At 40.0% G+C, this 15,911-nt stretch overlaps 1 protein-coding gene across 2 annotated transcripts in view; it reads left to right on the top strand.

Moving 5' to 3' along the window:
* Atrn (attractin) overlaps positions 1 to 15,911 on the top strand; it is a 149,644-nt gene that overhangs the window by 56,477 nt on the left and 77,256 nt on the right. For both annotated transcript variants that reach the window (XM_059261444.1, XM_059261445.1), the window contains exons 7-13: positions 77 to 167; positions 983 to 1,226; positions 3,621 to 3,804; positions 4,844 to 4,998; positions 8,389 to 8,473; positions 13,170 to 13,390; positions 15,587 to 15,708. In XM_059261444.1, the coding sequence (XP_059117427.1) occupies positions 77 to 167; positions 983 to 1,226; positions 3,621 to 3,804; positions 4,844 to 4,998; positions 8,389 to 8,473; positions 13,170 to 13,390; positions 15,587 to 15,708 (1,102 nt within the window). The remainder of the gene's footprint in view (positions 1 to 76; positions 168 to 982; positions 1,227 to 3,620; positions 3,805 to 4,843; positions 4,999 to 8,388; positions 8,474 to 13,169; positions 13,391 to 15,586; positions 15,709 to 15,911) is intronic.

Consider the following 15,911-nt stretch of genomic DNA (forward strand, 5'->3'; position numbering starts at 1 on the left):
ATTATATCATAAATAGACGAATACAAGATGTCCTGTTTTGTCATTTGGGTGAAAATATGGTCTGTTTGTTTTGTAGGTATGACCTGGCTTCTAGGGAGTGGCTGCCACTAAACCATTCTGTGAACAGTGTGATTGTAAGATATGGTCATTCTTTGGCATTACATAAGGTAAACTATCTCAACTCTTTACCAAGCAAGAAGTCAACTCTTCTTGTTGCTTTATGTCATTGAATAGCTCTTCAGCTTTGGTTTTAATTGGTATAAACTTTGGTGTGATGGGAGTATATAATTGGCCAAGTTGTAATTGGAAATTGAAGTTGGAACTCTTTTAATCCATGGTATTGTACTGGGATACTATGGTTACAATGCCGAGTGGTTAAGAATGAAGATCCAAGTGTCAGTGAGCCCCATGCTTATTAGCAAGTTTAGCCACATTGCAGTGTGACTGAGTAATCATTTTCATTTCCTTGTTTTTGTGCATATGTTGTAGGATGAGGCAGCTTCATTTTCTAAGTCATTTTTTTCTGTAATACATCTCATGTGAAGAAGGTGCTTTAGAGAGATAAAGAATGTGATTTATTTTATTTTGCTCTTTCTGTATCTTGTTCCTAGTAATTCACTGAAAAGTACATTTTACTCTTACTTCTTCAGCTAATAATAATAATGAGGTTGTAAACCAATCTTTTTCTGTTCTCAGATATTATTTTTTAAAAAGATGTATTTATTTTTATTATATGTGTATGGCTGTTTTGCCTGCTTGTGTGTCTGTGCATGCTGGTCCACAAGAGGCCAGAAGAGGAGGACATGAGAACCTCAGGAACTGGAGTTACATACAGGTGGTTGTCAGTGGCCATGTGGGTTCTCGGGACCAAACCTGGTCCCTCCAAGAGCAGCAGCTGCTCTTAACTGCTCTGCCGTCTCTTCAGCCCTAGATTTGATTTTTTTAAATGGTTTTAAAAATCCTGTTTACATCTTTCTTGTAGGATAAAATCTACATGTATGGAGGAAAAATTGATTCAACAGGGAATGTGACCAATGAGTTGAGAGTATTTCATATTCATAATGAATCATGGGTATTGTTAACACCCAAAGCAAAGGAGCAGTATGCAGTAGTTGGACACTCTGCACACATTGTCACACTGGCAACAGGCCGTGTGGTCATGTTGGTCATCTTTGGTCATTGCCCACTCTATGGATATATAAGCGTTGTGCAGGAGTATGACTTAGGTATGTATATTTTTTCCAGTGGATGCACCTTGAATATCAGATCAAAAAGCCCTACCCTTATTTGGACAGTTTAAAAATTCAACCTAACCCTGATCCAGTACTTTGCCTTGCAGTAGTTAATATCAGTATATAACTGGTAAGATCCAAGTTGTTGATGTCCCTGTGCAACAAACATTTGTTACTGTTAGTTTGCCAAAGATAGCCAAAACGGCACTAAATGCTTTGGGTATCAAAATAAGCATAATTTAAAACAATAAGCACTGTAAAATAATTTTATATAGCCCTTTAGAGGTTAGTTTAATGCAGTGTTATTTTACCTTAAGGTATAATCTTTCCTTGTGTTCAGTTTTGTTGTTTTTCATTGTATATAGGAGTGTCAGAATTGAAGTTTTGATAAAATATTCCTATAAAGTACATCTAAAGATCATTAAAGTACATCTGAAAATCATAAGGAATCACTAAAGATCATAGGAAATTAAATGTCTCTGAGAGAAATTTGAATCTTTAATCTTTAAAATTTATTTTAAAAATCTGAATCTTTAAAAATTTGTTCTTTGAAAGTTTCATGCATGTATCCATGCATGTATCTTGATCTTACCTACCACCCATTTTCTCCATCCATCTCCCCACAGGCTCCTCCCCAACACACCTTCTTCCCAGATTTATATCTCCTTTCGAGGGCTAACATACCGAGTCCAGTTAGTGCAGCCCGTTTGCATAGTTCTGGGGTCATCCACTGGGACATGAACAGTATACTAGTACCCCTAAAGAAAAACGACTCTCTCTTCTTAAGACTAGAGCAGCCTTCTACTACCAGTAGTTTCTCAGTTGCGGGGGTGGGTGGGGGTGGGGTGGGTGTGTGTGTCTTGGCTGCTCCTCCCTGCTGTATGCTGGAATTTTTAACTGCTTGATTTCGTGTAGTTCCTGTGCAGTGACCACAGCTGCTGTGAGTCCATGTGTGCAACAGCATGTCAAGTTTAGGGGACAGCATTTCACAGGAGTTGTCTTATCCTCAGGCTCTTACATTCTCTCCAAGATGTTCGCTGAGTCTTAGGGCAGAGGTTGATACCTACCCTTCTGTGGCTGAGCACTCCCTCATTCTCGGCACTCTGAACCTTGAATTAATCACTACCCATTGCAAGAAAAGCTTCTTTGACCACAGCTGAGAGTAACACAGATTTCTCTACTTAAACACAATTATTTAGAAGGCAGCTTGACAACATGACTTTAGGAAAACAACGTCAACAGGTTCTCTTCTTGAGTTCATGACTTCCTGAGCTGTGAGTTTTGACCGTGCTTACTGTAGCAGGCATGGAGTCCCTCCTGTGGAGTAGCCCTCAAACCTGACTGAAGAGACTGGTAGTTACCCACTGCTGATGGTCTTGTCACTGTTGTACCAGGGTAGGGTACATCTTTGCTTTTCAAGGGACCAGCATTGGGTACGACCGTTGGTGACTTCTTTCTCTCAGCAGCTTACATAATACCTTCTTAACACTGTAACAGCTAGCTAGCAGGAATTGCATTTCTTATTCTGTTCAGGATTTATTTTTCCATATCCTGAAACCAAAATACTCAGTGTCTTCAGCGGTAAGATTCTACCATCTAGTTATAGTGGGCAACCAGGAGCATGGCAACAGTCTGTATTTTTAGATACCTGCCAGACTAGTGACCTGTAGGAAGGTAACCTGTAACTGAGATTTTGAGTTAGCATACAAACCTGCAGGCTTTCATAAGGTTTCTCTATGTATCCTTAGTTTTCATTAACCCAGCTCTTAATTATTCTTTTCTCCCACACCCCTTTTCCCCTACTTAAACATTTGGCTCCCAATATCCCCCCAACACCACTTCCTTCATATCACTTGTGCTTTACTACACATAATAATAATAATAATAATAATAATAATAATAATAATAATAATAATTCTTCTTCTTCTTCTTCTTCTTCTTCTTCTTCTTCTTCTTCTTCTTCTTCTTCTTCTTCTTCTTCTCCCTCTTCCTTACCCTCTCCCTCTTCCTCCTCCTCTTTCTTCTTATTTTAATTGTACTGGGGATTAAACCCAAGGTCCTTGTGCACGCTAGACTAACATTGCCATTAAGGTATGTCCCCAGAACTTTTTCTTTTGAGTTGAGGTCTCACTAAATTGTCCAGGAAGGCCTTGAACTTGTCATCCACCTGCCTCATTTACCTAGTACCTGGGACTATAGGCCTGTACTGGCCAGGCCTGGCTAGGTGCCCTTTCATCTTTATAAATAAGATGAAAGTGTATCCTGAACTTCCTTCTTTTGCTCTAAGCTGTTTAGACTTTAAACTACTGTTTAAATAGTTTAAATTATTTAATGCTTAATAAGAAGAGGAGCCTGCAACATTGACTTTAACTGTCTTTTCTTTTCTAGAAAAGAACACATGGAGTATACTACACACTCAGGGTGCTCTTGTACAAGGGGGCTATGGCCACAGCAGTGTTTATGATCACAGGACCAAGGCCCTGTATGTCCATGGTGGCTACAAGGCTTTCAGCGCCAATAAATACCGGCTTGCAGATGACCTCTACAGATATGATGTGGATACCCAGATGTGGTAGGTGCTTTTCCTCAAGCTTTCCCTTGATGGTGTAGATTCTGGACAGGCAATTGGTTGAAAAATACTGTGCTACAGTTTGTTTTCTGTTCAGCATTGTGTGTAACAAAGTTAGGAAATAAATACGGTAAAAAGTTAATGTAGTATTTGTTTTGTTGCTGTCTGTTAGCTTTTCTGTTGTTAGGATAGTTAGAAAGTGCTTAGTGTTGTGGACTGATTTCACTTCTCATCCACTGAACTGTACTATAGATTTCATCTCTTCAGAATTCTCAGGAATAAAGTTGTGCTGATTTTAAACCTACTTACAAAGCATAACCTTTTTTTTTTTTTCCTTTTTTGGTGTTGGGGATCAAACCCAGGGCTTTGCACATGAATAGGCTGCACCATCAGTCAGTATACTGTTTAACTTTTGTCTTGATCAGCAAAGTGTCATTGTTGGGGGCATTTGCTGGTTTATTCTTTTAAAACATCAAACAGGGTGTTTCATACCTAATTGATAGTTTCCCTCACTCTGAACTGTAGCTCAGCCTGTACTTTTAGCAAATGTAAATAAATTTGAGTTATGAAATAATTATAAAACATTGGTCTCCATCTCCATCTCTCCCTCCTTCCCTCTGCCTTCCTGTCTCAACATACAACAGAGACCGTGCTGTGGATGTAATTTTTTATTGTCATGGAGATCACTGTCCTCAGTGGCTGTGCACCACTGAGCCTCTACAGTCGGAAGTTCTGATCTCTAGCTTTTGCATTACTAATAAAACATTAAGCATAAATTTTGATCTGTAATTTTATATAATTCTTACCCTGAAACTAGAATTATAGAGCCATAGGTTATGAACGTTTTAGGGCTCTTATTATAGTTTCCTAAGCTTCTTAGAGACGTTTATGAATTTATTAAGGAAGTGGCTTATATATAGGGAAAATCAAGTACTGCACATTTGTTGCCGAAGTTATAGAGTAATTACATGTAAGTTGGCAGATAGCTAAGTATTCTTATAAAACTAACCTTGTATTTATTATTTTTAAATAAACTCAAAAGGACCATTCTTAAGGACAGCCGATTTTTCCGTTACTTGCATACAGCTGTGATAGTGAGTGGAACCATGCTGGTGTTTGGAGGAAACACACACAACGACACATCCATGAGCCATGGCGCCAAATGCTTCTCCTCGGACTTCATGGCTTATGACATTGGTAAGTCATAAGCCCAAGGATGTTTTAGCTTTAGGAGTATTTTCTTTGCCTATGAACAACATTGAGGATTGATGTTAAAATAATTGCACCATTTGAAAAAAGCCCAGCCAGGCAGTGGTGGCACACACCTTTTAGCACTTGGGAGGCAGAGGCAGATAGATCTCTTTAGTTGGAGGTCAGTCTGATCAACAGAGCAAATTCCAGGACAGCTAAAGCTACACAGAGAAACCATGTCCTGAAATACCTGAATAAATAAATAAATAAAGTTAAAAAAATAAAGAAGTCCCAAGTGGTAGAATTTGTATTTATTTGAGTAAGGTTTCACATTTATTGAAAAGCATTAGTTTACATTAAGCTACATTAAATTCTTTTTGAAGTCATTCTTTTTTTTTTTTTTTTTTTTTTTTTTTTTTTTTTTTTTTCCGAGACAGGGTTTCTCTGTGTAGCTTTGCGCCTTTCCTGGAACTCACTTGGTAGCGCAGGCTGGCCTCGAACTCACAGAGATCCGCCTGGCTCTGCCTCCTGAGTGCTGGGATTAAAGGCGTGCACCACCACCGCCCGGCTTTGAAGTCATTCTTATTAATTGCTTGAAATCTTTTTTTTTTTTAAAGGCTAATTTAACTGGCATCTCCTTTGGTAACTACCTTACATAGTAGTGATGTGTAGTTGTAACCACAAGCATGTTAAGTTTGATAAGGTCTGCATTAGCTGTATGCCATTTTCTAGAAACCTGTCTTTACGCATGCTTTTGACCAGAAGAGGGCAGTGTTTACTTATTCCTAGAAAATAAACATCTAATGTTCTTTTGTATTAATACCATCAGATATTTTTTTGTTTGTTTTTGTTTTTGCTTTTTGAGACAAGGTCTCACTATGTAGCTCTGGCTGGCCTGGAGCTCTTTATGTAGATCAAGCTGACCTTGAACTCAGAGAGTTCCTCCTGCCTCTGCCTCCTGAGTGCTAGGATTAAAGGTGTGTACCACCACATCTGACTAGATGTTCATTTTAAAAATTATTCTTACTGTGGCATAATATACATAATAACACTCACCACCTTAATGTTTTAAGTAGTTTAAGTGAACTAAACATATTTATGATGTTATTTATGCTGTATCACCACCCATCTGCATGCTGGCTTCTTATAAACGGAAACCCTCTGCCCTTAAGTAATAGTTCCTCTCTTCATCTTCACTCCAGCCTCTTGAAATCATATTCTTCTGATTGTCTCTGATTTTGACTAGTCTAGGTCAGATGTTCATTTTTTTAAAAATCTTATTTTTATTTTATGTGTATGAGTGTTTTGCCTGCATGTATGTTAAGTACACTGTGTGTGTTCAGTGTCTGTGGAGGCCAGAAGTAGGCACTGGGACTGGAATTACAGACAGCTGTGAGCTGAGATGTGGGTGCTGGAACTACACCCAATCCTTTGGAGGAGCAGTGAGTGTTCTTAACTGCTGAGCCATCTTCCTAGCAGGTGTTTGTTTTTACAGATGTGGTTGTGCTAGCCACTGAGCTTTTTAAAAAAAAAAAAAAAAAGATTTATTTATTATGTACACAGTGTTCTGTCTGCATGCATGCCTGCATGCCAGAAGAGTGCATCAGATCTCATTATAGATGATTGTGAGCCACCATGTGGTTGCTGGGAATTGAACTCAGGACCTTTGGAAGAGCAGCTAGCGCTCTTAACCTCTGAGCCATCTCTCCAGGCCACCACTGAACTTTTAAATTGAGAATGATGGATACATTATAGTCAGTTCTTCTTCAAGCTGGAGGAAGCAGAGGAATGAGAAGGTGTTGGAAAGATGGAAAGAATAGCCTTGGGCATGCCGTGGTGAAAGCTGCAGGCTGATTGGAGGCTGTAAGGACAGAGGGCATAAGCTGATGAGTTAGAGGAAGGATATCTGGGGAGTAGGTAAGAGGTCCAGGGGTCTTGTTACATTGTGGTTCCAGGTCTGGTCTGTTCTCCCTGTGAGGAAGATAGGGTTGAGGCTAGCAGGAAGTGAGGGCTGCTGCTGTTGAAGCTGAATGAAGGTGTGGCTGGATTGCAGAACCTGCGTTTGTCTCAGGGTGAGACAGTGGGCATGAGCATGGCTCTGCAGTGGCAGCTGATGTGAGGTTCAGCGGAGAAGCTGGAGCACGAGCCATGCAAAGGACAAACCAGGAGATCTGGAAGAACTAGGAAAAGACTTGGACATTCCACAAAGTTCAATAGGATCTTTTTTTTTAAAAAATTTTCTGCCTATACTTTTTCCATTGCCTTAAGATTCAGAGACAAATAGAAAAGAGTTGTGAGCCTGGCATGGTGGCACATGCCTTTAATCCCAGCATTTGGGAGGCAGAGGCAGGTGGATTTCTGAGTTGGAGGCCAGCCTGGTCTATAGAGCAAATTCCAGGATAGCCAGGGCTACACAGAGAAACCCTGTCTTCAAAAACAAACAAAAATAAAAAAATTTGTGAACCCCTGTGTTTTGCTGTTGTAGACTATAAAATTGCCTTTTTTTTTTGTGACAAGATTTTACTCTATTGGAAGCCTCAGATTTGCTGTGTATTTGTAATTGAGGCTCACCTTGAACTCCTGGTTCTCCTGTCTCCACCTCCCCAAGTGCTAGGATTACAGATGTGTACCCATGCCTAGCTTAAAATTTATTTATTTACTTATTTATTTTTGGTTTTTCAAGACAGGTTTCTCTGTGTAACCCTGGCTGTCCTGGAACCTGCTCTGTATACCAGGCAGGCCTTGAACTCACAGAGATCCGCCGGACTGCCTCCCAAGTGCTGGGATCAAAGGTGTACACCACCACTGACCAGCTACATTAAAAATTTTAAGTTAGAAAATGTCTTGGTGGACTGGCTGGAGATGCATCTCGGCAGTAGAGTGCTTACCTGCCATACACAAGGCACTGGGGCTGATCCCTAGCACCACAAGGAAGAAGAAAATTCAGGACTAAAGCAGACATTCTGGTGGGTAAAAATGGCAGACATAGAGTAGTGACAATCCCAGTGGATGCTGTGGGTGAGAACTGCATTCATTGATTAGCACCTCTGCCCTGAAATACTGCTGCTGCTGTCCTTTACACACAACAGCATTACTAAAAAGGAAAAAAAACATCTTTTATAAATAAGGCTGTGTTCACTGCATTCTTCTTTATTTTTTTCTTTTCTTTTTCTTTCTTTCTCCCCCCTCCCCCCCCATATAGTCCTGGCTGTCTGGAGCTCACTGTGTAGACCAACCTGTCCTTGAATTCTCAGAGATCCTCCTGCCTCTGCCTCCTGAGTGCTGGAATCAAAGGTTATGCCACCACTCTTGGCCTGCATTCTTCTTTCTAAAGACTGTCAGTTCCTGTTGACTATAAATGACAGTCTCCTCTGAAATGTGTTTTTCTTACCCTAGCTTGTGACCGATGGTCAGTGCTTCCCAGACCTGATCTCCACCATGATGTCAACAGATTTGGCCATTCAGCAGTCTTACACAACAGGTAACTGGAAAGCTAAGGTTATATTACTGTCTTACATTTTATATTTTTTATATCACTTTTCTAATAGTTCTATCTGAATGGTGAGAGGTTTGGGGAGAAAAAAAGGAGGGGGCAGTTTAAGTTCAGGCTAAGGTAAAGGGAACTGTGGAGACAAAGAGCAAGTTTGAAGTTTGCACTGCATCTAAGGGTGTGCTCAGGAATCCCTTTCTGACCAGCAGAGCTCTTTGTCCACCTGCCCCCGGGAAGCTTAGTCCAGGAAAGGATGTTCAGAGGACTGGGGCCATGGCCCAGCAGTAGACTGCTCTCCTGGCATGCACAAGGTCCTGAGCTCCGACCCCAGCTCTGTGCCTTCCTCAGATGCAGCATTTGCCATGAGGACACGCAGACTGGTGACTTTAAAGTATACTTTAAAGACTGAGATGCTAAGCAGCCCGCTGATGTGAACTTTTCTCATTTTGCTGCTATTATTACTGCTTTCTGCTTCCCCCTTTAAAATTCAAATTTTATAAATCCTGACGGGTGGTGATGGCACACATTTTTAGTCCCAGCACTCTCGTAGGCCGAGGCAGGCAGATCTCTGTGAGTCTGAGATCAGCCTGGTCTACAAAGTGAGTTCCAGGACAGCCAGGGTTACACAGAGAAACCCTGTCTTGAAAAATAAAACAAAATTCAAATTAGTTGTATAAACTCTTAAAATTATTTAAATACTGTAATCTTATATATTTCCTTAGGATTTCAAATTTTCTGTTAAATTACTTGTATTAGGAAAAGTAGAAAAATGACATTCTGGAAATGGGAAGAATTGACCATTTAGAAGCTAGATATTGGGAAAGGTGGTATCTTTAATCATATGATTACTGAATGTTTTTACAAGTATGTAGAGTTTTGTGGCAATACCATTCTAGTTCTAGATACCAAAGTGGGAACATTTTTTAATTATTATCTTGTTAACTTAAGTGTTGTCTTGAATTGCAATCTGATTGTTTCGCTCAGAAAAGGTCCTAAGTGTCTCTTGAGGTTTTCACTTGGCAAGCATCAGGCCACCTGGTCTTGCTGGTGGCTCGCTGTGCCATCTCTTCACTTGTGTGTTCTTGGTGCTCTCCCAGCACAGGGTTAGGCACGTTGTAGGCATTTGATAGGTGGCAAATATACTAATAGATATCTAACTAATAATATCAAATGAATGAATATTCTGTTAAAACATTCTTAAGTTTTACATAAACTCAGCAAAGTTGACAGTTTGTCATAAAGTATAGTTTAGCCATGAATCAAAATCAGGAATAGCTGTCTGGATTATAACGTTTTTATTTTGTGTAATTCCTGTGGTGTGTTTGAATTTCAGGCAGGGTTGGAAGAGGCAGAGAATGGTAGAAGGCCCCATGGTTGCAATTTAATTGTATAAAATAATTTGCTGAAGGATAACTTTGACCTCTTCCTTGTGTTATCAGTTAGCAACACTTGATCACTGGTGTCTGACTTAATTGTTACAATTTTAAGAGAGGTCGAAGGAGAGAAGGCTGTGAGACTGTGAGGTTGCTAGACAGAGAGGCAGCATTTCTCTTAGTTGCCTTCTCTAAGACTCCCGGAAGACTCCCAGAGCCATGGTGTGATCTGAGACGTCCAGAACTGCGGAGGACACCAGCTGTGCTCAGTTTAAGCCACAGATTTATTAACTAAATCCAACTTGATTCATGTCAGACTCAGGAGCCAGTAGTGAGGTAAAAATCGAGTCCTAGAGTTTTTCTTTTTGATTATTGAAATGTCTGGTTTTCAGATATTGTAATGAATACAGAGCCACACAGTCACTATGCTTTGTTTAGCCCTTAGTTGGTTTGGAGAGAAAAATTGAAGATCAGTGCAGGTGAGTTACCAAATTCCTCATTGTAAAGTAGTATTAAACCTGCTTGGAGCTATAGGATATTGGAGATGGGAGAACCTTGCTTATCGAAGTCCAGAGATAATAGAAGAGGTTTCTTTTGAGGATGCAAATGTCGTTGTGAACTTGGATTTAAAAATATTTGGTGTGTTTCATCTAGTGTAGTTCTTAACTCTAGCTAGTGAGCATCTTTTTGTAGTAGCACATGAGTCTGACAACCCTGGTATGTCTCTGTTGTACATATTGCAAATGCATTGTAAGCATTTCTTGACCTAGACATGAAATTGAATTTTTCTCTAGACAGGTCTAGTAAGGGAAGGAAGGAAAGAGAGAGAGGAAACAGTGGGGGATTGTTTTGTTTTGTTTGTTTAGCTTGGGGAAGAACATCTAATTCAGACATATCCTGCTTTTCCAAAAATTGAGTTTTAAACACCACAATCTAAGGCCTAGTTTTTTCCATTGTCACTGGATTGGTCTTTTTAGAATACAGGTTGGGCAGGCAGGGTAGCTCATGCCTATAATCCCAGCACTCAAAGTGTCTGAGATAAGATGAATTCTTCAGGGTTGAAAGTCCTAAGTTTTAGGCCAGCCTAGGCTACAAAGTTCTGAGTGAGACCATATTTCCAACAAGCAAAAGCAAGTTAAAGAAATGTTGTGTGTCTTGTTTTTGTAAAGGGGAATAAACTATGTGTGTGTCAGACCCTTTTTTTCTCCCAGAAGGTAAATGGCTACATATTCTGTATATTTTTCTCTGCATTGCCCATTCCTCCACCATACACACACCTAACAGTATACTGAAGATCACTCTGTGGCACTGTATCTATGTAATTTCTAGAAAAGTGACTTAATGGTCAAAAGGGTAAATATGTAGTTTTGTTTCAAGTTGCCAAAATCCTTTATGTAGACTTTATATTCTTACATGCCTAGCAGCAGTGAATGAGTTTGCCTGTTGTCCTGAAGCCTCACCAATTCAAATATTATGTAACATTTGTTACTTTTTTTTTTTTTTGCCAGTTTAAAAAGTAACAAATTTTACTTTTTTTCTTCTAGGTAACAAATGGCCCAACAATGTAGTTCTAATTTGCATTTCTTCTAAAGTCAAATTTCTTCATATTCATAATGACAGCTGCACTAATTTTCCCTGCACACTAATTGAAATATGTCACCTACATAGTTCCTTTAGTCTTTTATGGACCTTGACTCAGGCAACACCAGGATTCATGGCTTCGATACAGAAATGAATCTCAGGACTAGCCAGTATGTTGCAAAGTCAGGTGGCTGGTAGTGGCACACTCCTGGCTGTTCTGGGAGGCAGAGACAGGAAGATCTCTGTGAGTTTGAGACCAGCCTGGTCTACAGAGTGAGTTCCAGGACAGGCTCCAAAAGCTACAAAAAAATCCTGTCTCAAAACAACAACAACAACAAAAATACTTAAAAGGAAAGTGCTCAGGGAAAGAATAAAGCGTGAGTGTGGCTTCTAGAAGAGGAGTCACACTTCGGGTGTCCTCATGGTGACTATATATAGCTTTTTAGAATTTTATTGTGCAACATGTTTCCATGGGACCCTTCTGTCTGTTCTCTTTGATAATTGAGAGTACAGGTGGCACTGGAAATGCATCAGATGGCATTACAAACTGCAAAGGTAAAATCAGGCACTGTTAGAGGTTTAGGACATGGTTTTTCTCTGTAAATAGGGCTTCTGGTAAGAGTGTTAGAAAATGCTGTGTTGATATCGAGGAATGGGGAAAGACCTTAAGCAGTTATTAATTGGGTTAGAATTCTTGCTTTCTCAGCTGGCTAAAGGCTTCCAGGACTACTTTTCCTGTCTATAATTTTCTCTCACTCTCTATGTAGCCTTCTTTGTATTAAAATTTCTCTGATTTTTCCTTATTTTTGTGTATGTGTGTGTACTCATATGTGCATGTGGGCCCTTCATAGGAGAGAAGAAGGAGGTGGGTCTCCTGAAGCTGGAGTTTTAGGTGTTTGTGAGCTGCTTGTTGTGGGTATTGGGACTCAAACTGTCATTTGGAAGAGCAGCAAGTTCTTTTAACTACTGAGTCATCTCTCCAGCCCAGGAGTCTGTCTTCTCTCTAAAATAGAAGATGTCATTCCTGCTCCAAGGACTACAACACCTTCTTCTGGCCTCACTGGGCACCCATACACATGTGCACATACTCACATGGAGACACACACACATACATACATACATCTTTTTAAAATGCCACTTTCCCTGTGTACTAATTTTCCATGTGCACATTGTCAGGTAGATTATTGAAACTATTCTGAGTGATCACAAAGCAGAATGGAAGGTAGAATTTAGAGAATAGATGATAGTAATGGTTTTTGAGACTTTGAAAAAATTTCTCAGAGCACTTAGAATGACTCAGTTATGTGGTGGGGCCACGTGAGTGCTGTAGCACACCTATGGAAGTCAGAGGACAACTCTGTGAAGTCACTTCTCTCCTTCCACCTTATTATGGGTCCAAGGATTGAACTCAGATCGTCCAGTTGGGTGACAAGAGCTTTACCTGCTGAACCATCTCACTAGCTCTCTCACAGGATTTTTAATACTTACAGGTTTTCTAAAAACCGACAGTCAAAAGTTTAAGCCAGGCATATAAAAATCCTAGCACATGGGAGACAGAAGCAGGAAGATGCCCCCAAAGTGGAGACCAGTCTAGCCTACAAAAGTTCTAGACCAGCAAGGGCTACACAGCGAAACCTCTCTCAAATTTCAAATTTTCCAACAACCAAAACCAGCCATATGTGATGTATATGTTGTGTGCATTTTCAGTAAATTCCTTCTCTCTCTCCTCTTAGTACCATGTATGTGTTCGGCGGCTTCAACAGCCTCCTCCTCAGTGATGTCTTAGTCTTTACCTCGGAGCAGTGTGACGCGCACCACAGTGAGGCAGCTTGTGTAGCAGCAGGACCTGGTATCCGGTGTCTGTGGGACACAGGGTCATCTCGATGTACCTCCTGGGAGTTGGCGACTGAAGAGCAAGCAGAAAAGTTAAAAGCAGAATGTTTTTCCAAAAGAAGTATGTTTTTTTCTACTTATAATTTAAAGATCTAATTTTATCTGAATTATAAAGGAAGTTAATATCTGTGCACTTTTTATGTTCACCTTATTCTCTGGTTATTTATTAATAACTTGTACAACAAGGTCTTTGGATGGGGGTCTTGTGGCTCCTGGAAGCTGTTAGCAGGTGATAACCCTTCCCAACATTCTGTAGACTTTGTATAACAATTCCAGGTCTGGCTGCAGGTGCTCTGAGGCCATGCTGTCTAGTGGGATTTTGATTTGGTTTTGGTTCTTTGAAGCAGAGTCTCACTGCCTAGCTCAGACTATCCTCAGACTTCTTGTGAACTTCCTCCCTCAGCCTCCTGAATGCTGGGATTATAGGCATGCACCACCAGCTTTACCTGTGAAAATTTTTGATGATAGAAATGTTACATACTTTTCTTTGTTCAGTATAGTAGCCACTAGCAAGCTGGTGCTATCAGATATTTGAAATGTGGCTAGTCTGATTATGGGGCTGATTGTTTTATTTATTTATTTTTTATTTTTATAAAAGTGCATGTAGTGAGCCAGGTATAGTAGCACATGCCTATAATCTAAATACTCAAGAGGCTGAGACAAAAGCCAAAAACATCAACAATAAAAGAACTGTATGTGGCTATTGGCTGCTATATTGGTGATAAAGGTCTAATGTTAAGGATAAGACTGGGGGATAGCATATAGCCAATTGTTCTGGTGGGCAGTGGTAGAGCTGCTGTCCTCGAAAAGTATTTCCAGCCTCTTTAGCTGGATACAGCAGTGCAGCATGTCAGATGCACTAAGGTCCCTGCTTCTCAAGCCCCTGAGTTGTTACTGTTTTGTCTCCTTATCTACTTGATAAGTGGCTACCCTAAGTACCATTTCACCAACTCAGTGATTAGCATGTACAAAAATCCTTGAAAATATAGGAAGAGTGCTTCCAAGATATTTTGTTTCTATCAGTCAGTTTAAAATATGAGACTACATTACTTATCTAGTAAGACCAATGTTGCAGTTAACATGAGAGTTATATTGAATAGAGACTGTTTTTATTTCCTGGTATGTGCCAAATTAAGCTGTGCAGGGACATAAGGGTCCTGAGACCATGTTGTCTATTGGAATTTTGGTTCATTGATAGAAAACAGATTACCAGAACCTGTGAGAATTCCTGACTCTCCCAAAACAGTTAGAATCAGTAGAATAATAACCAATTTTTAAAAATCATCTTAAATGTTAGTGTATTAGAAATATATTAGCCGGGCGGTGGTGGTGCACGCCTTTAATCCCAGCACTTGGGAGGCAGAGCCAGGTGGATCTCTGTGAGTTCGAGGCCAGCCTGGGCTACCAAGTGAGTTCCAGGACAGCCATGGCTACACAGAGAAACCCTGTCTCGGAAAAAAAAAAAAAAAAAAAAAAAAAAAAAGAAATATATTATCTTAGGTGGTTCAGTATGAACCCATTAGTTTTGTCTCACTTTCTGGGTAGAACTAATCCTGTTACAATAAACCTGGCAGGAAAAGCAGCCTAAGGATCAAACTGACCAGGAGAATTTCTGTAACATTAGGCCAGTGGCCTCTCTTCCTGATTGTTTGTGTCATGTCTATAAGATCATTTCACAGATGGGGCAGCGTGACTTTCTAGCTTCTCATTTGGGGATTAATGGGAATTATGTGAGATCTACAAAGTGTGTAAGTTCTAGAACTCACAGTCTTGAATTCACATGTATATCGAGTACAGCTTAGCATGTGCCTCCTGTGGGGTTCTTGGTCACTAGATATACCTGCCCAGATATGCCTTGCATTTGTAGCTGGGAGGAAAGTCGTGGTCTCTTGTTTTACTTCCTTTGGCTTCTGGGCAGCTTCTGGTGTTAATTCTATTACTCGTTGAGATTTGTCCTGAGAAGAAAAGCATTCAAAGGCCCAGCCAGATCTTCCATTATATCTTAGAATTGTTACAAAATTAATTAACAGACCTTTGCTTTTCACTTTCTGTATACTTTTTGAGGGAACAGTTACAAAACAGTACTTTTCAAATTGTCTGCTTACATCTGTTTTATTTTAACCTGAACATGGTGGTGTTTTTTTCCTTTCAGTTTGACCCTACATTTGCTTCCCAACCATTGTTAGGAGCTTATCTGTCTCAGATTCTGCTCAACAGAGGCTGCCGTATAGTTGATGTGTTCTTCTTCTCTTCATAGCCCTTGACCATGACAGATGTGACCAACACACAGATTGTTACAGCTGCACAGCCAATACCAATGACTGCCACTGGTGCAATGATCACTGTGTCCCTGTGAACCACAGCTGCACAGAAGGCCAGGTCAGATGCTGTTTTTCAAGGATTTTAGAGGAAAGAAAAAAATGCTTGTTGAGTTTGGGTATACTGTAAATAATGAGCAGATTTATTTTTAAAATGGCATGTAGATTTGAATTTTACCATTGCTCAGATTTTCTCTTTGGAAGGGATGTTGTATACATCCTGATTCTAAGGGTCTCTGTAGCTACTGAGGTTTATGTGTAGTG

The sequence above is a fragment of the Peromyscus eremicus genome, chromosome 4 (genome assembly GCF_949786415.1).
Source record: "Peromyscus eremicus chromosome 4, PerEre_H2_v1, whole genome shotgun sequence".
Lineage (NCBI taxonomy): Eukaryota > Metazoa > Chordata > Mammalia > Rodentia > Cricetidae > Peromyscus > Peromyscus eremicus.